This window comes from Vigna umbellata, chromosome 8, assembly GCF_029865625.1.
Source record: "Vigna umbellata cultivar VRB3 chromosome 8, Vumbellata_1.0, whole genome shotgun sequence".
NCBI classification, from domain to species: Eukaryota; Viridiplantae; Streptophyta; class Magnoliopsida; order Fabales; family Fabaceae; genus Vigna; species Vigna umbellata.
In genome coordinates, this window is record NC_142172.1 from 23,440,857 (window position 1) to 23,468,607 (window position 27,751).

The window sequence follows — 27,751 nt, forward strand, 5'->3', positions numbered from 1 at the left end:
AATTCCATTGACGTTGAAAAATATGAAAAAGAAGTGTAGCAAAAATATGCAGTTTCGTAGGTTGAAGTGCACGCGCCTTGGAATGAAGTGAAAGAAAAGATGATGGAAATCAGAACGGAGTTAGGAAACAAAACAAAACATTAATACGTGTTTATTAAAGTTTAAAAGATCGGAACGTGTAGGTTCGGAAGATAGAGAGGTTCGGAGTTGAGGCATGGGAAGGTGAGAAGCAAAGCAACAAACAGAGTGGTGGAGGGTATAAAGTGGATACAGAAAGAAAGAAAGAGAGAAAGAGAGAGGAAGAAGCATTTGAGTTGTTTGAGTACCACTTTGTATCTGTACAGAGAAAGAGAAAAAGCAAAAGGTCAAATTGAGAATCTCTGTGTGTTTGAATTGGTAACAAAGAAACCTCCGCAACACTGAACACCATCATCATCATCATCATCATCATCAAGTGTTAAAATCAGAGAGACATAAAGAGAGTGAGTGAGAGAGAAGAGACTCAACTTTTGTTATATCTCTGCATTGCTTCTCCGTAGTTACTCATCGATATTATTTCCTTTTCTTTTCGGGTGCTGTGGAATCCAGTTTCTGGTGAGGACAATGTTGATGAGTTGAATTGCTGAGCATAGTCTCTTGTGGGAGATAAAGTGTTTAGCTTAAGGCTCGGTTGGTGTGTGGTGTTGTTTGTTATGGCGGCATTGTCGTTTTCAGTGGCATCCGTGGTGGAAGATGTGCTTCAACAGCACGGTACTCGCCTCAAAGATCTTGATTTGGAATCTAGAAAAGCGGAAGAAGCTGGTAATTTCCCGTTATTTTTTCTGGGATTTTGTCAAAATTCAGTTTTTTAATTCCGGATTCGTTGCATTTCGTTGTAGTCTTTGATTGTTCCAGGTCTAGTTTTCATGTTTTACCATGAACGTGTTTAATTATAATCCTTTTTGCTATGATAGTTTTGCTTTTACTGAAGCTTAGCGGCTTGATTCATGCCAGTTTCTTGTAAAATAGTTATCCTACGATTGAAAGTATTTGAAATGCAGCATTCAGAAGGTATGAAGCAGCAGGGTGGCTGAGGAAAATGGTTGGAGTTGTTGCAGCTAAGGATTTGCCAGCAGAGCCCTCCGAGGAAGAGTTTAGGCTTGGTTTGAGAAGTGGGATGATTCTCTGTAATGTCCTTAATAAGGTTGAACCTGGTGCTGTACCGAAGGTGAGCATGGTCTTAATTTTTTTATACTCGCTTTTAAGTCTCCATTATTTGCTAATGTAAACTCTGTATTACTCTTAAAGGTTGTGGAGAGTCCTCTTAATTCTGCACTAATTCCTGATGGGGCACCCTTATCGGCATATCAGTATTTTGAAAACGTGAGGAACTTTCTGGTGGCTGTGCACGAAATTGGAATTCCTACCTTTGAGTCATCTGATCTTGAACAAGTATGTACAGTACCACATACATATTTCAGTTTCAAAACGTTGAGTGACAAATGTGTCACGGTGAACTGAATTTTTAATGACACATATAACAATAGATAATTCCTTGGCACTTGGCAACACTGAGTACTTGGAAATTGGAAGTTTGAGTGTTTCGTGTTAGTTTTCTGCTAAATTATTGATTTGTGTTTCAGGGAGGAAAATCAGCCAGGATTGTGAATAGCGTCTTAGCCCTTAAGTCCTATAGTGAATGGAAACAGACTGGGAGTAATGGTGTGTGGAAATTTGGTGGAACTGTCAAACCCACAATCTCTGCAAAATCTTTTGTGAGAAAAAACTCTGAGCCATTTACTAATTCTTTGTCGAGGAACTCATCCATCAATGAAAAACCCACGAATGCTCTCACATCTGATATCGAGTCTAATAAAATGGTTGGTAAGCTTTATTTTTGGCCTTGGCCTGTTCGCTGGATTTGTATAGTTGAACAGAAATAATAACTAAATGAATTTTTGTTTTCATTGTTACACATGCAGTCCGGGTCTCATTCTTTGAGTATGCTTGTTCGTGCAGTACTATTAGATAAGAAGCCCGAAGAAGTTCCACTGGTAAGGGTCTAGGATTTTCTGTATTTCACAAGATCATTTTATTCATGTAATGACTCTACGGACATTTATCATCTAGTCTTGCATTCACGCATTTCAATCTTGTCATCTGTAATGCAAAAGAGCTTTTGAGATTGCTTGCTCTAAGTTGCATTGTCTTCTCCGTGGAACAGTTAGTTGAATCAGTCTTAAACAAGGTAGTGGAGGAGTTTGAGCATCGCGTTGCTAGCCAGGGAGAACAGGTACATACCATTTCACGTTATTAATGTATAATGTCATTGTTTTTAGGTTGATGGTGGGTAAGTTTTTGTACAGTACATGGCTCCATTAGTAGGAAAGAAAAACTTGTTAGTTGATCATTTTGACAAGCTGTGTTCTTGGTAATTTATTAATCTTTTGATTCACAGACTAAAAGTTTAAGAGGTGCTGTGTGCCAAGGCAATGGATCTGTATCAAAGTTTGTTATGGCAGATAAAAAGGTAATAATACTGACCCCGTGCTTAACATATTCGAAAACCTTCTTCAAATTTGAAAATGCTGATACTTACCCAGTTCTTTAATTGACTAGATGGATAACAAGATTCCTACAGTAACAAAGAAAGAAGGATTCCTCCATAAAACCCTCGTAGACGATGAGGAATCAAAAAGACAACTTTTGAAGCAGCAAGTGCTCTTTGATCAACAGCAAAAAGATATTCAAGTAGGGGGCAGCTAAGATAATACTAGTCTTTTTCAACTTAGCAATTTTTTTAGAAGTAAAATATTGCCTTCTGTGTATTCTTAAGGAACTAAAGCATACAATTCAAACCACCAAAGCTGGTATGAAGTTCCTGCAAATCAAGTTTCATGAGGAGTTCTCCAATCTAGGTAACATTATGCTTCTGATTAATTTAACTTCTTTTCTATATCTTTTCATTCCTATATAATGTGCATTACCATTGGTGAATAAGGTGCAGCATCTTATTTGATTTTCCATTTCTCTTTATAGGCAAGCACGTTCATGGCTTAGCTCATGCTGCTTCTGGATATCATAGAGTACTTGAAGAAAATCGCAAACTATACAATCAAGTCCAGGATCTTAAGGGTAAATTGCTGATTGACTAGCTTCTTTAAGATTATTATTAGTTATATTTGTCTCGATAAAACTAAGATGGTTAATTTTGTTTGATCAGGAAGTATTAGAGTGTACTGTCGGGTAAGACCCTTCTTATCAACACAACCAATTTATTCGAGCACAGTGGATAATATAGAAGAGGGATCTATCACAATTAGTATTCCTTCAAAGAATGGGAAAGGGCGCAGATCCTTCAACTTCAACAAAGTATTTGGACCGGCTGCGTCCCAAGGTTGGTTTGGTTTTCAATTTCAGTTATATCAGGATCACTATGTGTAAGTAAATATTGATAAAAATTCTTGTCTTGCTTTCAGCGGAGGTCTTCTCTGATATGCAGCCACTCATTAGGTCTGTTCTTGATGGTTACAATGTTTGCATATTTGCTTATGGTCAAACAGGATCGGGAAAAACATACACAATGGTAAGTTACTCTTAGTTGTCAGTTGTCACCTAAAAATACTCGAAATTTTTGTGACACTTCTTATTTATGTTTTTTTCTCGTAGACTGGACCGAAAGAGATCACAGAGAAAAGCCAAGGTGTAAATTACAGGGCCCTAAGTGATTTATTTCTTACAGCAGATCAAAGACGAGACACTTTTTGCTATGATGTGTCTGTTCAAATGATTGAGATTTACAATGAGCAAGTCAGAGATCTATTGGTTACCGATGGATCAAACAAAAGATATCCTTTTAGTTGTTACCTTAAAATGATTAAGTATACATGTGTAATTGCCTTTTCTGTTTTGAATAGTTTTTATTAAGCATAGGATGAAAACAACCATTATTGATGAAGCATTTTTCTCTTAACCATTTATTACGTTGGAAATTCGTAGTAATTCTCATAGAGGGCTCAGTGTACCAGATGCATGCCTAGTTCCAGTATCATCAACAAGAGATGTTATTGAACTGATGAACCTAGGCCAAAGGAATCGTGCAGTTGGAGCCACAGCCCTTAATGACCGTAGTAGCAGATCACACAGGTATATCCTATTCATTGTCCTGTCGTCCACTCTTGTTTATTTAGTGTTTTTCTTAAATGAAACAGTTAACCATTGACTTGTTAAATTATCAAATTGGCAGTTGCTTGACTGTTCATGTTCAAGGAAGAGATTTAACGTCAGGAACTATTCTTCGTGGATGCATGCATCTGGTTGACTTGGCAGGAAGTGAGAGAGTTGACAAATCCGAGGCCACAGGAGACAGGTTGAAAGAAGCTCAGCATATTAACAAATCTCTTTCAGCTTTGGGTGATGTCATTGCTTCCCTTGCTCAGAGGAACCAACATGTTCCTTACAGAAATAGTAAGCTCACACAGCTACTCCAAGATTCACTTGGTAAGGTTTAAGACGCTATTTCTGTACACTTTTCTGTTCTTGGATACACAATTTTCTCCAATTTGATTATTACGTTGGTTGGCGTTTATTTCAGGAGGACAGGCCAAAACACTTATGTTTGTTCACATCAGTCCAGAGGTCGATGCAGTTGGAGAAACAATAAGCACCTTAAAGTTTGCAGAAAGAGTTGCCACTGTTGAACTTGGTGCTGCTCGAGTAAACAAGGATGGGGAAGATGTCAAAGAGCTCAAAGAACAGGTTGATATTCAAATTTGACCGCAGTAGCTCTTCAGAATAATCTTAGAAAGTCTTAGCACTTCAGTTAAGCTAAATTTATGAAAATTTATGAATTGTGTTTCAGATAGCCAGCCTAAAAGCAGCATTGGCACGAAAGGACGGTGAATCTCAGCATTCTTTGTCTGGAAGTTCTGAAAAATATAGGACAATGGCTAGTGAGTCATCGCCTTATCATGCAAACCAGAGGGGAGTTGTGAGTGATCGCCTAGGATGCCGGCAACCAATGATTGATGTGGGCAACATAGAGGTATGTATACTGCATTTTTTCTGTTTTGATCAGAATTCCAATTTCGTCTACTCTGCAAGAATGGATTTATATGTAGGAAAAAAGCAATCCCCTTACATATTTTAGAGCATAAATACTGAGATGTTTCTGGATAAGGACATGTTTGTTAATAAACAAAAAGTATACAAAGAGATCCTCAAAATTAAGTTAAATGTACATAGCCCCTCCTTATACAAATTTGCACTTCAATAAAAAAGCTGGGTCCTCAAAATTATGTAACAGCCCTAACAATTGCATGAATCTGAACAATCAATTTACTTATCGTTCGTTGAACATTGATCCTGCAGCTTCACAGCAATACCCCATTGAGACAAAAAAGTCAAAGCTATGATTTTGATGAGATGTCTACGAATTCACCACCCTGGCCACCAGTGAACAATCCTGGACAAAACTACCGGGAAGATGACAGAGAAACTGTTTCAGGAGAGTGGGTTGATAAAGTCATGGTAAACAAGCAAGATGCAAACAAAACTGACAACATCTTAGGCTGTTGGGAAACAGACAGTGGGAACTTATCCGAGGTGATTTATCAGAAATATCTCCAAGATTCTTCTAAAATGTACTCAGATGGATCCTACAACATGTTCATGGGGCACAACCAATTTAAGATTGCTGGTTCAGATGACATGGATGATCTTGATGATACAACCACCGATTCCTCAGAGCCTGACTTGCTTTGGCAATTTAATCATTCCAAGCTTACCACCATAGCCAATGGTAATGGATCAAAGGCTAGGAGACCTGTCTCTAAGCCAACAAATAGCCCAATATTGAGGTAATGCTTCTTTTTTTTGAAGAGAAATAGTCATGTTTTTCTGTAGCTCTTATTTATTTATTATTATTTTTTGGATTAAGATGAAAGAAACATGCATGGTGATAACATAATTGATGGAATATTTGCAGCAAGAATAATTCTTCTCTTGGTCCTTCACCTTCACGAAAACAACCAAATGGCGTGTTACATCGAACAGGAAGACATCCAGCTCCAGTGGACATGAAACGCAAAACTGGTAGTAGAAAGTAAGCATGTTATTTATATTGGACAGTAAAAGGGTGATTTTTGTTTCTTTCAAATTTTTAGATGGAGAGCTTTTGCAATAATTTTTTGTTGGGTTTATGCTTGTAAGTTTTGTAAGTTGTATTTACACAGATAATGGAGGCAATAATGCCCATTGCTTCTACCATGGGATCCATCACGTTTTTCTTTTTTTCACCTTACACTGTAGTTTTTAGGTGATGTAAAAATTTCAAAACGACTGCAATGGTCAAAATTGCAACAATGATCTGATTTGTAAAGTTTATTTTTTTCTTGTTTTGGTTGTCCCCTTTCTCATATAAAGGCTTAAGTTGTACTGCTTTTGAATTTTCTTCTATTTATACTCATCTATATATAACATGACGAAACGTGAATTTATTTTGTCTTACAATTTTTTTTATTTTAAAATGTAAATTTGAAAAAAAAGCACAAACTTAACTAGATTTCTTTTCACTTTTACTTTACCTAATGTTTGTACATGTGCATATGCATCGGTGGTTTTTTTTAAGTGAAATAAAATATAATTATTTATTAAAATGTAGCAAAAATTTAAGTATATGTTAGTTTTCGTATTAAGGGGGGTAAAAATGTGGCCTTAGTAAATAATGAGCTGTACTTTTTAATTAAGAGATAACATTGTCATATTTTTTACTTCATGAAAAGATTAAGAAAAAATGCTCCAAAAATTTATTACTATCAACAAACAATTTACCATCAATCACACATAAAACTTAAATAGTTGACCAAGTACTTGGTGAGGTATAAGTGATTACATATTTTCCCTTGTTATTTAGTCAACAACATATTGAGACACTACATTAGCATAGTGGTTGATGATTGTCTTTTATCATTTTAATGTATGTCAAAGCAATCAACTTGCATTTATTGAATTCATAGTAAGACTGATGCTTTGTCATGGTCTAAATGAAAAAACTTAAGTCAAAGATAGTGACTAATAAGCATTGTTTTTTACATATGTTGAGTTCAATAATCTAATAAAAACTAGTTTTAAAGAATTTTTGTTTTTCTATCTTTCCAATAGACATTAAATATAACTATTTCTAAGTAATTCACAACTATTAATAACATAAACCAACAAAAGAAAATTTGAGACAAAGAAAATTGTATCACAATGGTATTATCGACGAAGTTAACAATTGATTGAGAATGCGTTCAAATCAAATTGAATAATAAAAATACGATTAATAAATCTAATAAAACTTGTAATTTAATATGACAACTCAAACCTAAAAGCCCTCTAAAAAACTTGTGATAAACATACATTGTTATTTAGCTAACTGCCATTGATAAAATATGCATAAAAGAAGTTAAGAATGTGTTTGTATTTTCATTCTTAATCATAATAAGTTTAAGAATTAATTGTATTATTATTATTATTATTATTATCTTTATCTTGACAATCAATTTCTGAACCTCGACGTACTTAACAATATGCAACACAAACCTTCACTGGTTATCAACATCAGGTAGCCTCCAATTGATTTAACACCATTTAATTTGGTAACCTACAAAAGAATAAAAAAACCAACAATACAATTTTTATCATAAAAATAAAAATATAAGATAAAATTGTCAATGAGGAAAAGATTAGAAGGAAATGGTCCTACTAGCTCAATTGGATAGAGTGTTGTAGGTGATAATATGTTATAAAATAAAGCTTATAAAAGAAAGAAGAAGAAAGGAAGAAGAGAGAATAAGAGACCATGGAGACTGATTTTCAGTGTATTCTTCTTCCTTTAAGAAAAATTCATCTATAACCCAAAAAATACAACTTGGGTTAAAAATAGTTAATACACATATGCGTAATTATAGTAAATGTATGTAGAACCATTTATTCATTACAACTTTATAATAATAGAGATTGTTTAAAAAAAGTAAATCAGATTTCTGGCATGATTATTATCTGGGAGGTTTATTGAGGGTTTAATCTTAAATAATATGCTAAATATGATTTTAGATCCGTAATTTGCTTCCTGTAAATTTAATTTCCGGTTTCGGTGGCACATTTTCTATATATTTTAAGCGAGGTCAGTATTAAAAGTTGACGAAACTATTCGTTTTTGCAAGTCTTTCCGTTGTAAGCACAAACTAAATTACTGAATAACTGGACTTATTAATAATGTAGTGAATGGTAATATTACAGTATAAGATCATTTTTAATGTCTAAAATGGAGGAAAACTCATGCAGAAAGTGGGTAAAAATAGCCTAAAAAAGTTATAGCGGACAGCAATTTTTATCTGTTAGTCTATTTATAAACTTTAGTTAAACCCAAACTCACATTTTAAAATGATATCATAACTTATTTTAAATATATTTAGAGTGACCTATAATGTGAATTACGTAACAATACGAACGTTACAAGATATATTAGAAAAAAAAATATCAATTTCATATATACTTATATAAAATGAAATATATATATATATCTTAAACAAACTAACTAGAAATAAAATATCTAACTTTTGTAAACTTTTATCAAAACCTTATTTTAAAAAATGTTGCAATGTAATTTTTGAAAGGTTTTGACAGACTTAAATCCTCAGCTTTTTAAATTGTAACGACGTGATTCATTTATGTATTTAAATTGATATAGTTACTTTTATAAATTGTCATTATGCATTGGTTATAAATTATATCATGCTTAAATTAATTTGGTAATATTTATAATTTTATTTTATTGTTAATTGGGTAAAAAGCAGTCACGTTGCTTTAATTTTTATAATTACGAGACTTAATTGATATAACTGATATTTTTTATTTAAAATTTTAAAATAATGAATTTGTACTTAATTTCTAATATTTATTTAGATTTAAACTTATATTTTAATAATTATTTTATAAATACGTTAATTTTAATATTTTAAAATATATTAAAAGAAATTTAATATATAGTATGTTAAATGAATATAAAAAATTCTTCAGAATATTTCGACTAATACTTATCAATATAGACTTTGAACTTGGAACTAAATTATTCATTGGTAGATGTCTTTAATTATTGTAAAGTTTGCATCGTTCTTTCAATTGTTTTAAAAAAGGAAGAATAATTATGAAATTTGTTGATTTGTATAGAAGAGGAGATATTTTATGTGTGTAAAGTAGAGTACTACTTTAAAGGTGTTTGAATATATTCTTACAATGTATGTACATTGTACTCGCAATAACAACATTCTCTTCCAATATTTCATTTTTGGAAAACATTGTTTAAGAATATTTTAAAATAGGTTACTATTACTATTTTTATATTAGCGAAGACATTTGACTCTATTTATTTTAGACTTTTCAAATTTAATTTATATTATCATTAAATTGTAACTAGTGAAAACATATAGTTACATAGTAAACTTTAAAATATAATTTAATTTTATAAAACTGGTTTCTAAAATAAAGTTTCTACTCATTTTTATGAAATATATAAATTACCTTAAAATAAAAACTCTAACATAATATTAAGATACCAAGAGGTATACTTTAAATTTATTTTAATGTCAAAATTTGTGTCCTCTTTGTCTAGTATATATAATTAATTCAATAAAAATTAATTGAATTAAAATAAACAGTGATTTAAAAGAATGATTTTAAGTTAAAAGATAATTAAATTTAAATCTAATTTAAGGGGTAAAAATGAAAATATAATTATTTTAGTTTAAAATAATAGTTACTTAAGGAACAATTTAAAAAAAAATGTGTATATGGAAAAGGAAAATGTTTTTTTAATATTTTTTTGCAACTATTTTATAACATTCACGTGGTAACTGTAACCAGACGGTTTCAAATATTTTTTTGAAAATAAATTTAAAAGGGCCAATAAAATAGTGATATTTGACCTATTATTAAAAAGTTGTTATAAAAAGTTGTTAAAATATTATAGTCCTACTTAAAAAAGATCATTTCTTATATATAGAATAGTGAAAACACGTGTGTATATACTTTTATCTTATGACAGTAAATAAAAATTAATTCTTTTAGTTATTACTAAAATAAAAATGTTATTAAATTTGTAAGAAGTATATGCTAAAAAGTAATTATAAAAAACAGTTATAAAATTTAAAACTAGAATGATTAATAAGATAGTTTATATTGATAAGGGTAAAATGGGTAGTGAAATATATAGACTAAGAAACGGTTATCAAACATTTACCAAGAATAATTCCCTTTATTAATAGTTATAGATGAAAAGAGTTATATAAAACAATTTTTTAAAATATATTTAAAATCTTTTATTTATTTTAGTAGTTTTAAACTTGTGTCTAAACACGGTTGATGTTTGTTTATGTGTTTAGTTTAAAAAAATTAGAAATCGAGAAAAATAATAATAAATACTTTTAAGTTTATAATTAAGTTTTGAATAGAATCAACCTTAATAATAATGTATATGTTTAAAAAGTCAATATGTCTACAAAATATAAATAATAAACTTTGTAAAAGTATAAAGGATATAACATGTATAAAAATATAGTAGACTCTCTAAAAGTATAAAGGATACGCACAAATATGTAGATTTGACTCCTTAAAAATATAAATTAGTATATGAATAAACTGATGTAATGTGACTTGCTAGACTCGTCTAATCAATGCATTAACAAACTCGTTTAATACATGTTATTAGACTCTTCTAATAAGTATATGGATACATTCATCTAATATATATTGTTAAACTCGTTTAATTAGTATATGGACAAACTTGTGTAATGTATTACAAGAATTGCCTAATCATAAAATGAACAGAGTCGTCTAATGTTATTAATAAATTCATCTAATATGTGTATGAAGAGACTCGTCTAACATATATGGTTAGACTGATGTAATCAGTTTATGGACAAGCTCCTCTGATATATGTTACAAGACTCGTTTGATCAGTGTATGGACATACTCATCTAATGTGTCTTCTTATACTCATTTAATCAATGTATAGAATAACTCATCTAATATTTTTTTCTATACTCATCTAATCAGTATATGGACAGACTCTTTTAATGTATATTGCTAGACCTTGTAATGTTTTTTACTATATTCATTAATGTATGAATAGACTCGTCTAATGTGTATTGCAAGATTCATCTAAGCAATAAGTGAACAAACTTGTCTAATGCTTATTAGTAAAGTTTTCTAATTTGTGTGTGGAAAGACTTGTATAATGTATATTGCTAGAGTTGTCTAATAAATATATGAATAACTCATCTAATGTATATTGTTAGACTCATTTAATCAATACATCGATAATCTCATGTATTTTTTTTTCTTTGCTCATCTAAACAATGCATTTCCAGACTTGTATAATAATTTTTGTTATACTCGTTTAATCAACATATGAAATTATTTGTCTAATATTATACTTATCTAGTTATTGTATGCACAATCTAGTGTACTTTTTTTTTTCTATATTCTTTTAATTAATGTATGGAAATACTCGTCTGATGTGTATTGCTAGACTCATGTAATCAATACATTGATAAACTCACATTATATGTATTGTTAGACTTATTTGATCAATATACGAGCACACTCGTTTAATGTTTATTGCTAGACTCATCTAATAAGTATATATTCAAACTCGTGTAATGTGTATTGCAAGACTTGTCTAATTAGTGAGCGAACAAATTTGTCTAATGTGTATTAATAAACTCATATAATTTGTGCAAAGACAAATTTGTATAATCATCATATAAACATACTTGTCTAGTGTTTGTTGCTAGAATCATTTAATTAGTGTATGGACATAGTCGTCCAATCAATGTATTTGCAGACTAATTTAATTATAATGCAAGACTTGTTTAACCAGTGAATGGACAAACTCGTTTAATGTGTATTAAGAGAGTTATATAATTTGTGTTTGTGCAATGTATATTATCATACTTGTCTTATCAGTGTATGGAAAAACTCGTCACATGTTTATGTATAATTTGTGTATAGACAAACTTTTCTAATGTATACTGCAAGACTTGTCTAATTAGTGTTTAGACATACTCACCTATTTTTTATTGCTAGAATCGTTTAATTAATGTAGAGACATATTCGTCCAATCAATTTATCTATAAACTCATTTAATTGTATTTCAAGACTTGTTTAACTAGTGAATGGACAAACTCATTTAATGTGTATTAATAGACTTATATAATTTGCTTATGGACAAACAAACTTATGCAATGTATATTGTGAGACTTGTCTTATCCGTATATGGACAAACTCATATAGTGTTTGTTGTTAGACTTGTTTAATTAGTACATGGACAAACTCATTTAGTGGATATTCCTAATCCCATCTAATCAATGTGTGGGATAATTCATCTAATATTTTTTGCTATACTTTTTTTGTAATTGTATGGATATATTCATTCATGTATATTTTTAAACTTGTTTAATCAGTGCATCAACAAACTTGTTTAATATTTTTTTATACTCATCTAATCGGTGTATGCTTAGAGTTTTCTAATCCATTATGCAATATTTCATCTAATTTTTTTTGTTATACTCATCTAATTAATGTATGGACATATTCCTTTTATTGTATATTAATAAATTTGTCTAATGATTTTTGTTATACTTGTCTAATCAATGTATGTACCAATTCGTCTAATAAATATATTGTTAAATTCATAAATTTTTTTGCTATATTTTCCTCGTACGTTTGTTAGACTTGTTAAAAAATGTTCATCTAATAATATTTGTATATTCAAATAATGACGATATAAATACTACTGGTATATTTTAAAACAATTAATTTGTTAGTTTTACTCTCTCTTTTTTGTTTTCATCTCACTAAATCTTAAACTCTACATTTTTAAATTAAAAATAGTAAACAGTGAATTCAAATAATATAAAACAAAATTTATGATATTAAGAAGTTATAATTTAAACTTTTCAAATGAACTATATTAAATATAATATTTTAATTTATTTTGTTACAAATATAATTATTTAAAGTAGACAAGCTAAAATATATAAAATTTTGGAGAAAAATAAATTCTTATTTCACATTTTTTAAGACTAAAAACATATTTACGAAATTAAATGTATATAAGATTCACCCTAATTTGTAATTAAATAATATTAATTTAATTTTTACATAATAAAAATATGATAAATATTTAAATATAAGAATATATACATAATAATTTAATATAATGATAATTTAATTTAATGATGATAAATATAATTTTTTATTGACAGTATTTTAAAATAAAATTTCATTTTTTTTATTTCTTTTTACTTTTTGGAGTTTATTCTTATCATTTTGATGGTGATGATCAAGTATAATCGATTATAATTTGAATCAAAATAATTTTGTTTTCTTATATCTCAAATTACTTTTTGTGCTTTCATATAGTTTTCAAATTTCTTTTTTTCTTCAAAATCTAGATTTCAGTCCCAATATACGAATGACCCTGCTGACGTTTAATTAAAAGTGATTCTTTAATTCATGAAGAATTTGACCTTCTCACGTTCTATCTCAGAAAATTCACACTAACCCAGCTGACGTCTAGGTTTTGTTCGGTTGAGGGTATTTGGAAGGAGACGGATTGAATGAATTTGAGAGGATTTGAGGAGAAATTTTTTATTGTTTATTTGAGTGGATTTGAAGGTAATTGAGGGTGGATTTGAAAGTAAAGTTTGTGAGAATCAGTGTAGGATTTAATTGATATGATAGATTTAAAAAATTTGTTTAATGGATAGAAATTAAAGATTACGAAAATATCCCTAGTTATTAAAATAATATAAAATGATAGTTATTAATTTTATATTTAATTGAAAAAATATTTATAAAGATTAAAAAATTAAAAATAATTATTAAAATTAATTTTTAAAAAGTAAGCAGATTGTGGATATTAGAATACACATAAAAAAACAAAAAAAACAAAGGAATATGTATAGTTTGTCATTGTGATGTTGTCTCAGAAGGTGAAGTACTTCGAAAGAATTGGATGGTCTTGGATTACATCGTTACACGCAAAATCATTTCGAAAAGGAAAAGAAACATTCTCTTCTCAGTCTCCACTTACCTAAATTCCCTGCAACACCATTTGAAGTAGAAAAATTGAGAAAGATAGGGTGAAGAGAAAGAAACGGAGAAAATAAAGCACAGAATGATCAGGCCCAGTGGTTTTGTTCCTCCACGGCTTCTCGGAACTATGGTACTCATGGCGACACCAGCTTATGTCGCTCTCCGTCGTGGGTTACCGAGCAATCGCCCCCGACCTCCGCGGCTATGGTGACACCGACGTCCCGTCCTCCGCGACTATGGCGACACCGACGCCCCGTCCTCCGCTTCTTCTTACTCCGCTCTCAACATCGTGGTCTCCACCTCTCTTGGACTCTCTCCGCCGACATAGCTCACCTCTCATTCCTCTCCAATCTCTCCCTCACCGATTATAAGTTCTTCAGCCCCATCCCTCCGCCTCTCTCCTCCCTCTCTACCCTCCGCTTCCTCAACCTCTCCAATAATGGCTTTAACCAAACCGAATACACTGAATACACCGCGTTGCACACAACCATGGAACCAGATAGCCTTCATGGAACCGAATACGGAGGTCTTGTGGAGAAGAGGGAACTGAATACGCGAGCCTGTGCGAGATCTACGACAAAGGGGAACCGAATACTCATGAGCTGGAACCGGATACAGCTCGTGTGTGAATGATTCCAAGCTCTGGAACCGAATACTCTAGCTATGGAACCGAATACGTTGTCTTCAATTTCGTCATCAACCACTATTCATCGTCTTCTTCGGCTTAAAACACGCAGATCCCATTTCACACTTTCTTCTTCATGCCATCAACACCTTCGTCGTCCTCATCTGCAAGCCTGGAACTCAAAAACAACAAGAAAATTGGACAACCAACATACAACAATACTAACATCACCTCAGACCTTGCTCGTCGTCGTCAATGGAAGAAACTGTCGTTGCTCTTCGTCGGCAATGGAAGAAACCCAACACATTAGACTTTGAACACCGTCGTTGCTCTTCCTGTTTAACGACTATGTCAAGCAACTTCAGTGCTCAGGGAATCTCTGCAACCACGCCAAGCTTTGATCTACATTATCAGTAGTAAAAGCTTTTATCAATTGTTCTTCTTCAGGTTTTTAACATGTTGGAATCGGTTATCAAGCTTTTGCGAATCGATTTTCTATGTAAAAGCTGATATACATACAGGGAAATGTATAATAGGTTGAGGGTATATGTGACATTTCAGTCACAATCCCTCCAAATCCCTTCAAAGTCGCGGGTGATGAAAAATAGTGGTATCCCGCAAATCCGTCTTCACCTTTCCTCGCATTTCCTCCCATCTGAACACGACTGCATTCTGAAATCATCGCTCGCATTCGCGCTTGAACATTAAAATCTGTTCAAGCGAACACTGCGTTAGTCTTTAAAATTCTCATACCCTGTCCAAATTTACAATTAAGAATGATAATTTAACTTTGAAATTCAAAATTACTTTCACATTAAGTTTAGTTTCATCCAGATTTTTCTACGAATTCCAATTCCTCCTCTTTTTCTAAAGAAAACTACATTTTTAATCTTATATTTAATGAGGTAAAATATTAAAATTAATCTTCTTTAAAATTTAGATTGATATCATAAAATAACTATTTCAAGTAAAAAAAAGTATAAAATAATAAAATTTAAGTATATGAGTATTTATCATCTTACTCAAAAAACTTATATATATATATATATATATATATATATATATATATATATATATATATATATATATTTTATTTATAATATTTTATGTTAGGTATATTATTATTATTATTTATTTGGTTTAACACATATTTTTTTTATCTTTATAAATATATTATCTTAGTATTTTCTAAGTAAGGAGAGTTATTTATATATATAATTTTCATTATATTCAACATGGTATAAGGTTTTTAAGTAGTTCAGATACAATTTTTTTGTCATCGCCCCAACTGCAACAACCGTTAGAGTGGTTGTTGTTGTCGTAGTCATCACTCAAGGTAGTGACCCCATCAATCAGATTGTCTTACTCAGGCGTGACTCTGATACTATATTAGAAAGTGGGTTTTAAGCTTAACTCAACCTCACAAAATCAGCTTGTAAGGTGAGGTTTGCACCTCACTTATATATTATAAATTGGCCTTATCTCTAGTCGATGTGGGACTTCCAACAACCACCCACCATGCCATAACGATCATCATGATCAGAACATCAACACGTCGTTCAAAGTCGCGTGTCTGCGTTTTTTTTGTTGAGCATGGCAACACATCTGAATTCCTCTCCAACAGCGATCACGTGCATCAAGATCGCCTCCTCCTCCTCTTTGTGGATATGTGTGTGTTGCCTTGGTCGGAAAACCTTCGATTTTATAGTTTTTCTCTTTCATCTTCATCTATGGCTTTGACAACTTCAACCTATGTTGGTACTACTAATTCATGTAATCCCTCAATCTATACTAATTATGTTAATGAGCACCTAACCATTGACAAATTCAATGGCACTAATTATGTGACTTTGACATCAGAAGTTAAACTTTGCCTTACAAGTCAAGAGTATGTTCATCATCTCACCAAAAGTGTGACTTCTATTGATGTTGAAGTTTCCTGTTGGGTAAAGATAGATGCTAAATTTTTCATGGCTCTCAAGTCCATTATTCATTCATCTTTAAAACAATTGTTTCTTTCTTATGAAACATGTTTAGAGGTTTGGGAATAAGAAAAATTGTTATACACCAATGGTACCTAATGTCTTTATGGTATTTGTCATAATCTTCTTAATGTTGTTGCTCCAAAACGTCATGGCCTAATAGTTGAATATCTAGGTAAATTTCATTTTTCCTTCATTATTTTAATGAGTTACTATCTTGTGCCTCTACTCCTTCTCAAGAACTAGAGCAAGGGTCAAATTTATTCATGCCAATGGCTTTACATGTACTTTCTAATGACTACTTCCATGTTTGTGATCATATTTTGGGATCCCTTGTTGTTCCCACTTTTTCTTCTATGTGTTCTACCCTTTTATGTTTACCAAGTAAACAAATTGTTGATATATATGCTTTCGCCAATGATGATTCCTCTACTTTGGTATCTCAATGTGGTGAACGTAATCACTCTCACAAGTTGAGCAAAGGGCGTCCCAACTATGACCATTGTCACAAGCTCAATAATAAGATTGACAGGTGTTGTGTCTTACATGATCGTCCTCCTTAACCTACTACAGTATTCTAAATTGATCCTCCTTGACAACCATTTAATGTGGATCCTACTTCATCTAATATCGTAGGACCTTATGCTATTTTCGATGAATTTTTGGTATGAGGATCGTTAGAAACCTAGTTCCACTCCTTTTGTTGTACACACATGCACATATTTTGTTTGCCTAATCATTCTACTTCCCTTAGACCTTAGGTTCTTGACTCAGGTGCCATTGATTATATTAAGGATAAAAATCTTTGTTTTATTCTTTATCTTTTGAGTTATTTACCTTCAATTACCATGGATGATGGATCTAAGGTCTTATCCCATAGTGTTGGTACTATTAATATGTTTTCTTCTTTGTCCATCGATAATGTTTTTTATGGTCCTAAGTCTCCATTTAACTTATTATCCATCAGTCTTCTCACTAGTTCTTTTTTCTGTTTACAAGACCGGAGCTAAGGATAAATGATTGGCATTAGATATGAGTCTCGAGGTCTTTATCATTTACGACCTTCTGCACATGTTGTCATGGTTATGAATTCTTCATCTCTTCTTCATACTCAGTTAGGTCATCCTAGTCTTGTCAAAATGTAGTAGCTTGTTCCTAGTTTGGCCAATTTATCTAATTTGTCGTGTGAGTCATGTTAATTAGGGAAACATATTCGTAGTTTGTTTACTCGTAATGTCTCAAGACATGCTTTTTCCCTTTTTGTATTAGTTCATTTTGATATTTGGAGACTCATTCATATTAAGTCTAATTTAGGATTTCATTATTTTGTTACTTTTATTGATGATTATTCAAGATGTACTTGGTTATTTTTAATGAAAACTCATATTGTGTTATTTTCTATATTTCAAACATTTTATAATGAATTTTCAATTCAAACTTTGCATAGTGATAATGATTGTGAATACCTTCCATATTCTTTTAAACATTTTATGGATTCTCATGCACTTTTCATTAAACCTTATGTGCTTATAGACTTAATAAAATAGGCTGGTTGAGCACAATAATAGACATTTTGTTGAAATCACTCGCACAATTTTAATTCATGATGCGGTTCTTTAGTATTTTTGGGGTGGTGTTGTTCTCACTGTATATTATCTTATTAATCGCATGTCATCTTCAGTTTTAAATAACAAAATCCCTCATTCTATTTTGTTTCCTCATGAACCTTTTCATCTTATCTCTAAAACTTTTTTGGTATACATGTTTTGTTCATAATTTTAGTCTCACTCTTGAAAAATTATCTCTTAAGTCACACATATGTGTCTTTTTATGATTCACTAAATAAAAAAATGAATATAAATTTTTTTCTCATTCTCTTAATCGTTATTTTATTTCACAAGATGTCACATTCAATGAGTATTCCTTTTACTTTAAGTCTCATTCTTCTTTGTGTGTGTCTCTCTATACTACATCAATATTCTTGTTGTCTATGATCCTCCTATTATGTCTAGTTCACCCCTGGATGCTCCATCTCCACCAACCCTTCAGGTGTATACTTGACAACAAAGTTCTCATAATTCACCGAATGACTCACTTCTAGTGCCCAATCCTCCATCTCCTTCGGCTTCGACAATTGAGTTTGACATTTCAATTGTCCTCCGTAAAGGTATATGCTCTACCCATAATCTATATCCTCACTACACTACTTTGAGTTATCACATATTATCTCTATCTTTTTATACATGCATTTCGTCTAATTCTGTTGTGCTAATTTCCTTAGCTCATCCTATAGTTGGCGTTAGACTATGCTTGATGAAATCAGTGCTCTTCAACAATGGCCTCTTTACCAACTAGATGTCAAAAATACTTTTCTTAATGGAGATTTGTAGGAAGAAATTTATATGGATTAACCTCCAAATTATGTTGCTTAAGGGAGCCTTCTAGATTGGTATGTCATCTTCATAGATCTTTATATGACCTAAAATAGTCTCATAGGGTTTGTTTTTGGAAAATTTAGCAATGTTGTTAAATAGTTTGGTATGACTCACAATGAGACAAATCATTCAATCTTTTACCGTCACTCAAATGTTGAATGCATCTATTTAATAGTATATGTTGATGATATTATTCCTATAGGCATTGATCATCATGACATCTTCCAGATGAAACAACACATTTGTTACCATTTTCAAACCAAAGATTTTGGCAAACTCAAATACTTCTTAGGGATTAAGGAAACATAATCCAACAATGCTATTATTATATCTCAAAGGAAGTATGCATTGAATATTTTGGAGGAAACTCGGTTAATGAACTCAAAATCTGTCGACACATCTATGGATCCTAATATCAAACTCTTACCTAATCAAGGGGAGTCTTTCTCAAATCCTGAGAATTATAGAAGATTAGTTGGAAATAAATGTCTTATTGTTACTCATTCTGACATTTTCTTTGCAGTTAGTGTGGTGAGTCAATTTCTCAATTCCCTATTGTAGATCATTGGAATGTAGTAATTCGTATATTAAAATACATTAAAGGATCTCCTAGAAAAGGTTTGCTATATGGTCACAATAATCATACTAAAATTGTTTGTTATTCAGATGTTGACTAGGGAAGATCTCTTTTTGATTGAATATCTACTTTCGGATACTCTGTTTTCATTGGAAGTAACTTGATTTCTTGGAAGAGCAAGAAACAAAGTGTTCTGGCAAGATTTAGTACAAAAGAAAAATATAGAGTTGTGGCCTCAACCACTTGTGAACTTGTGTGGCTTAAACAATTACTTAAATGATTACAATTTAGAGATGTCACTCAAATAACACTTATATGTGACAATTAAGTTGCTATTCATATAAGCTCTAACCTTATCTTTTAATAAATGATCAAATACATTGAAATTGACCATCATTTTGTTCGAGAAAAGATTATATTTGGAGACATCAAGACTAAGTTTGTTAACTCAAGTTATGAGTTAGTAGTTATTTTCATTAAGTATTTATCAAGATTTAAAATTAATTATATTTATAACAAGTTTGGTACATATGCACAAATTTGAGGAGGAAGATTAAATATTGTTAGTTATAATATCTTATGTTAGTTACAATACATTATGTATTTAAGCTTAATATTTTCTTTATTGTTCATTATAATTTACCTATATGTATTTTCTACACAAAGGGAATTATTCCTATATCTGATTTTTACTATATTAAAAAATGAGAAATTAATAAGAAATTTGATCTTATATTTATTTGGATAAGATTGTGTTAATTTATTATTAAGATTAATGGAAAGGTCATGAAGAAATATAAAATAAAACTATAATTTCGGCACAGAAGTATTACTTTTATATATGAAGATTAGTTTAATTATCTAATCATTGAGGCTTTATCTATTTTTCCCTTCCATTGGAGGTGTCTTTTAGCAGCAATCTTGCAGAAATTAGATGCCAGAGCATGTCCCACCCGATTAAACAAAGTGGAAACAGAAAACATAGGTTGGGTTGCAGCCAAAGTGGAAGGCATTTATATTCTATTGCTTTTATTTTGTTTCATCTTTTCACTTACATCTTGAACAAAAATGGTTGGATGAAACCATCTTTAAAAGATTCTCGGAGTAGACAAACCTTGCTTAGATTCGGCTTAAAGGGTTGGCCACATGGCTTTGGCTGTAGTTGGGGAGTTCACAATGGTAACCAGTCACAGTTGTAACTTGCATTATTATGATAAAGATTAAGCCTATCCAATCAGAGGTTGAGATCCCTTACAAGTTACAAATTTTAGCATTATTCCGTTACCATCACACTAATAGATGGAAAGTGACGTAGATTTGATGATAATGATCACCATGTTTATCATGTCAGAAGGGGATTTAGTGCTGCTTCCTTGAAAAAGTTAACGTGAGTTGTTATGGGTTCCCCGGATGACTGGAATTAGTGGTGACAAGAAATAGCCTTCCCACTGTCACCATGATAGGTTCAGTTATGAATAGCTGTCTAGCAAATTGCAAAGTGCTTGAGATGAATCAAAACACTAACCCGACACTAGGACAAGAATCTTTCATCCTTAAGTATGGTGCACTCCCATGTTCATTTGGATTAGTAGTACTTGTCATCTCATCACAGCAAAACAATTCATCCTAATATTCAAAGCTGATCATGTCAGGACAGGGCTGGTCCAGTGAAGTAAAAGAAAAAGTTTTGTAATCTAATCTCTTTAGAATGTGGTGAAAATGTAAGTCTGATAGAATACATTTCTCAAAACTCAAAGGCTTTTCTCTCCCTACTTAGATTGGAACATCATTAAATTTTATCAATAAAAAATTCATGCAATATCAATAAACAATGAACAAATATGATTAATCCAATGGTAAAAAATGAAGAGAACTATGCAAAGAAAACCTTAGTTTTGTCAAAACCAGCACACCAACACCCTCACAATGGCCAGCTATGGACAAGAAAACCATGTAGCACTCCATATTATACATGGTGAGTTGAAAGAAAATAGCGTCTTAGGCTGTACACCAACATCAAAATTTCTTTTACATGAATGAAGAAATCGAGGCTGTACATAAATAGAATATTCAGGATTGATACCACTCTACACGGACATTTCATGCACAGACAAAGAGGAAGGTTCATTGAAATGTTGAAGAGAAAGAACATCTTTACATCAAGAATTTGCTTTTATTGGAAAATTGTAATGAAGTTCCTGATGGAATATGAATGTTGTGTCTCATGTACAGGTTGAATCAAAGGAATGACTAGATTCTTAGAGATGGCTTCTCATGCGCTTGAGACATAACTGTACGATGGTTGTATAGAAGAAAAAATAGACGAAAAGTTTGACAGCGTGTTCTGCAGGTCAGGACATGGCTCAGGAAACACCTCCTCAGAGACTCCCTTTACATTAGAACAAAACCATGAAGAAGATGACTCAGAACCGGTAGAAAAAGTCACGTTTGAAAGGAAAATAGGAGTGAAGGGTGAATCAACTATTCCTGAAAAATTCCCAGCAATAGCAACATTTGCACCAATCACATTTTCAAGAGTAACATTACCAACCACCGGAACTGCATTAGGATCATACTTGTCATCTGGATGGGAGCCAGAGAATCCTGTCATGCTAATACCCAAGTAAATATTTTCCAATTTTGTGTCAGAAATGAAGATGTTTCTCATATAGCCACCTCGACCCCTAGTTGTCTTCAGTTCAATGCCAATGGTCGAGTTTATAATATGGAGATGCTCTGCTGTTATACCAGAGATGCCTCCAGACATCTCGCTTCCAAATGCTAGGCCAGCACCAGATGATGATTGCAGATAAACACCCCTGATGTGGACATTCGAGGTTGGTTTGCCATAAGCAACTCCATATTGATCCCAACCACTCTTCAGCACAATTGCATCATGACCAGTGCTAATATTGCTGTTGTCAATGCAAACATGCTCGGAAGAATCTGCAAGTAGCAAATACTAATGAGATTCATCTAGAAAAAAAAGTCACAGAACAGGCTCCAAGAAAGCAATGTACATGATGAAGCTATCACTACATGACTAAACCACATTTGGAATATCAAAGCCTAGAGAAAAATCTCTTAGAATGGAATACACCAAATATGAGAATTGAGAAAGGCACGCTTTCGTCGATTGCATTTAAAACTCTTACTGCTAGTCAACTAAAATTTTTAGACAACTAAAAAGTTCATGGTTCTAATGTGCGAGGGTTGCTTATTACATAAAAAATAATCTTAAGTCACAAGTAATAATTTATATTATCAATTTACCTGGAACTATACCACTTGTGTAAGGGAACTCGGTTGGTGCATGAGCTGTTATGTTTTGGATTCGGACATTGCTGCATGCATTATAAAAGATACATGTAAAACAAAACAGTTCCATTTAAAAAATAGGTCAGAGACACAAAGACGAATCACTTGTACCTGCAATACACTGGATGAATGCTCCAGGCAGGAGAGTTTAAAAGGGTCAAATTTGAGATTACGATATCATCAGAACCAACAAGTTCTATAATATGTGGTCTGCTGTAATTTAAGGAATGAGTTCTGATTAGGTCCCACCAAACAGAACCCTGCCCATCAATAATTCCATTGTCACCTGTTACAATTATTAATTATTAAATTTACCAATTTAAGTCTGACCACAGCAATGTTCATCAATTTATACACACTTCAAAAAGAGAAATGGAACAATATCCCTGCCTGTAATCACCACATCACTTAAGTTGCGTCCATAAATCAAACTGCTATATCTCCCACCTGGAACATCAATTCCCCGACCATAGGAGGGTAGGGGATCCACTGCAGGCCAGTGTGCATAATCCTGAAATGATACAAAACAAAAGGAACGGGTAAAATATTCTGGAGTGAGCAGAATTGGCATTCCAGTAAACATTGTATATTGGCAATTTCCATCTGCAGATTGCAGAAAAATCACTTCATATACACTCTTTATGCTCCAGAAGACTGGCAGGATTACAAGATGCAAGGTTAGAAGAATGGTATTGAAGATTTTATGTTGTTTCTCCTGCGTTTTTCTTAGCAGAGCTATTAGATACACACATAAAAAACATTCTACTGGTAAGAATTTGAATAACGTTTTCCTTACAAGTGCAACATAGATTTGATTGAAAATATAAAATGCTACCAAATACTGAGTGCACGAATTTCCCACCCTGATTGAATTTCGTGAGACAGTTTTGATAGAGTGCAAGAAACAAAAACATTAGGTAACACTTAGTGTTTGTCTATGAAATGGACAAGGTAATTGGAATGGGGGCTAAAATTCATATTAATGATTAAAACCTGCGATGCAATGATGGTTGCGCCTCTTTCAAGGAAGAGAGTGAGGTGGCTGGTAAGGTTAAAACTTCCGGAAAGCCATTTGCCGGATGGAACATATAGTTGAGCACCACCTTTGTCGGCAAATGACTTGGCATAAAAAACTGCATTTTGGAATGCAACTGTGTTCAATGTTTTTCCATCTCCAACTGCCCCAAACTCCAAGATTGACACACTGTGAGGCCGAGGATCCAACACTTTCTGTTTACACGGTCCATGATCATCTTGACCTCCCACAGCAGTGCTTAATACTATGAGTAAAAGCACAGTTACCTAGAAAGAAAAGGAAAAGGAAAGATTTTAAAGCACACTGCTAATCGGGTAAGAAGAGTAAGAAGGGCAATGAGGACATCAAAACATATTATACGATGAAATTAATGTCATTTAAACTTCAAAAAAAAAAACAAAAAAAAAAAGCAAAACAAAACTAGAGCTTCAAGAGCAACATAGATACTCCATTTGGGCTTCCTCTCCAAGAGATTTTGCCTTCTGCCCAGAGAACAAAGCGATTGCTAGCTAATAGTAATTGCAGAAGCAAAGGACAAAAGACATTAATTGAAATTAAAGATGTGAACAATTCACATTTTCAAAAGGAAAGAAACCAGGAATATTTGTGGAACTACCTAACAATTAACAAGACAAACTTAAACCACCAGATATAACTTTTAGAAAAGTTCCAGGAAAAACGCAGGGCAATTAATAGGTACAATCAGGATAATAAGAAACCTAATTGAAACAAGCAATTCAAATTAGCATAGGATTGATATTAATAGAAAAATTCCAGCCAGAGACTTTTATGAAACGGCATGGGATGGGAGAAAGCAATAGACCATAAACATTGATGAATGAAATCTCTGGACCCATTTTTCAGAGACACGAAAGCAATGTCACAACGAATCAACCACGGCGCAATCAATCACCGACCAATATTCACTAAATTCGCTTCGGCGAGATCCTTCTCGAATCGAGAATTGATCTGGACAACAAAGGGTTGACACAATACACTACGAAAACCCAAGGCATTAACCACAATTTAACCTCGGAACTCACTACAAAATCCAGAACAATCACCGAGATCAAGTGTGGGTGTTGGGTGAAAAAAAAGTTTTTTTTTTTACGGGTAGAACATAAATGAAAAGAAAACAACCCCACCATGAAAAATCGTTTTTTTATTTTTGTAATTTCTTAACAACGTACTTACTAGCCTCTTCATGGGTCTGTTCCCCTCTCCGAGAAAGAGAAATAGGAAGGTGAGAGGGAAGAAGAGTGTGGAGTGAAGAAGAGGGTAGAAGAACTAGAGGAGGAAGAAGAACATAGGGACAGAAGAAGAGAAAGAGAAGAAGTGCTATTTCGTATATAATGCCAACCAAGTACTAGAAACAATAAAACAAACGGAGGGAGGTAGTCGAAAGCGACTACAATAAAGGAAAATGCCAGCTCCGCATTTCATTTTCCTTATTATGTACTATATTAATTAATAATTAATTAAAATATTTCCACGCATACAACAAGGACACTGGATTATAAAATATCAACAATTCCCACTTTCGTTTTCTCCTTAAGCTTTTCGTTTACCCAGAAAATATCAATTTTATGGTTCCTTCTTGCCGACACACAAAAAAACACCTCCTCGCCATTCTTTAATATATCTATCTATTTAATCTCTAAATTTATACATATATTTTTAGAGTTGACAATTTAAAAGTAAATAAATTATATGGAATTTCCAATATTTTGGAAATTATTTATTTAACTTTATTAATTTAGAAAGTGTTTGATAGAAATAGCATATTTTAAGAATGGGTGAGGTGAATGTGATTGCGAGTTTAAGAGAAATAATAATTTGGTGTGGTCAGTGATTTGGCTGATACGTAGACTAATTAATTACGTAATTCTTACTTAAGTGACATGTGAAACAGGTGAGAGATTTGATCACTTCCTCCTCCCTCCGTCAATCATTGCTCTGATATAATATAATAATCTTTCAGAAATGCTGTTGCCTCATTTAACCTTGTCTCCAGTATCAAAATAGAATGGACGTCCCACAAATTTTACATTGCTTTCTTTGGAATAACTTTTGCATTTCTCCTACCACCAAAAAAATATTATTTTTTGTAATGTGTTCTTTTTTTTTATCAAATACTTTGAACATAATATTAATTTTTTTAACTACTTTTTCTTCCTTCATTTATATAGATTATTTAATTTAGTTTCTATATTATTAACATTTTCAATTAAATTTTTTAAATAACATCAATTTTATTTTTTCATCAAATTGGTCCAATTGATGATTAAACTGTCTATAAGTGATAGAAGAAGATCAAATTAATTCATCAATTAGACCCTCATCATAATATATTAAAGTGTATCTATGATTAAATAGATATCAGTTTTAACTAGTAAAAAAAAACACGAAATAATCTATTTCAATTAATGTAAGTATCTTTGAAAACCAAATGAATCAATTATCAATTTTATTATTGAAGCTCGGGCAAAAGGTTTATCTAATACATCTTAAAACATAAACTGTTGAAGAAGTGTTTTTTTCAAGATGTTGGTCATTTTGTAGCTATTATGATTTGATAGTGAAATCCATAATTGATTCACATGTTTACTAAGATTTAATAGGAAGCTGAATTCAATGACTTTAGAATAGTAATTATTTATTTTTGTATATTTTAAACTTCTAAAATATTATAATAGAATATTTTATTGCAGAGTATATCAAATGTTTACTAGAGAAGTTAGGTGAATTAAACGCTTAATTAAACACATTTATTGATTATAAATAGTATTTGATGAAGTTGTTGAAAGTCATAAATCCACATTTAATCCATTGAGAATAATGTTTTAAGTGACTATTTAATTTACTTTTATCACATGTTTAAAGGAATTATGGATTAATGTGACCAAAGAACCAATTGGTGAATTTTTTAAATTTATAAACACTATTAAAAAATTTAGTGATATAAGGAACTAATTAAATAATTTTTATAAATATATAAAAAAAAAGGGTAATTTAGCTTATTGTTTTAACCATGAGTGGTTTTACTATTCTTTAATAGAGAAAAGTTTTAATCTATCTGAATTAAAGAATAGAAAGTGAATAAATGGGAGAATGAAAACAAATATAAAAAAAACAAAGAAATGAAGTAAAAAAAGTTTGATTGTTTAGATTAAAAAAATTAGAAAGTGAAAATTTTGATTAATGTAATCAAACATAAAATATTTAAAATGTAGTATATTTAAAAAATAATCACTGCCCTATTTCAAAATTAAAAGTTAAAAAAATTTTAAACACATGTCATCCGTTTAGGTTAAATAATCTGTTATTGATTATTTAATATTTTTTAGTATTTACTACTTTATAAAATAATTTGATATAAAAAATAAATTTAAAAATATAAAGCAGACTTAAGATAAATTTTAAATAAAAATTCACTATAAAATCTTAATAAATAAAAATTACATTTCAAAATAAAAAATAAAAATAAATTACTCCACAAAACATTTAAATTTAACTAGAGATTCCACTTTGAATTACAACATAGGGCACCACCATGTCTCCTCTCCTTGAGGATCATGGAATTATGTTCATTATACATACTTTGAAATACAACATACAACAATAGCCACAGATATTACATGTTACAACTTCACTTTA

The 27,751-nt window shown here is 31.6% G+C and overlaps 2 protein-coding genes across 3 annotated transcripts; one reads left to right on the top strand and one right to left on the bottom strand.

The window, feature by feature from the left end:
- Window positions 1-273: 273 nt before the first annotated feature.
- LOC124843597 (kinesin-like protein KIN-14I) lies at window positions 274-6,372 on the top strand. 2 transcript variants are annotated; one of them, XM_047320379.2, is made up of 20 exons: window positions 274-482; window positions 589-801; window positions 1,041-1,207; window positions 1,288-1,431; window positions 1,623-1,859; window positions 1,962-2,033; window positions 2,204-2,272; window positions 2,438-2,509; window positions 2,599-2,730; window positions 2,816-2,897; window positions 3,019-3,114; window positions 3,203-3,376; window positions 3,459-3,565; window positions 3,649-3,827; window positions 3,964-4,125; window positions 4,226-4,479; window positions 4,574-4,737; window positions 4,841-5,023; window positions 5,350-5,837; window positions 5,966-6,372. In XM_047320379.2, the coding sequence occupies exons 2-20, from the start codon at window positions 693-695 to the stop codon at window positions 6,084-6,086; spliced, it is 3,012 nt and encodes a 1,003-aa protein (XP_047176335.1). In that variant the 5' UTR covers window positions 274-482; window positions 589-692; the 3' UTR covers window positions 6,087-6,372. The 2 variants fall into 2 exon arrangements, with proteins under 2 accessions (XP_047176335.1, XP_047176333.1); XM_047320377.2 differs by having other exon boundaries at window positions 274-801.
- A 15,307-nt stretch (window positions 6,373-21,679) lies between these two features.
- On the bottom strand, window positions 21,680-25,443 carry LOC124843603 (putative polygalacturonase). Its single transcript, XM_047320384.2, has 6 exons — window positions 25,289-25,443; window positions 24,052-24,360; window positions 23,449-23,569; window positions 23,170-23,344; window positions 23,014-23,084; window positions 21,680-22,686 (listed from the first exon to the last, which is right to left on the bottom strand). Exons 1-6 carry the CDS (start codon window positions 25,298-25,300, stop codon window positions 22,013-22,015), a joined length of 1,362 nt encoding a protein of 453 aa, XP_047176340.1. The 5' UTR covers window positions 25,301-25,443; the 3' UTR covers window positions 21,680-22,012.
- Between the last annotated feature and the right edge of the window lie 2,308 nt (window positions 25,444-27,751).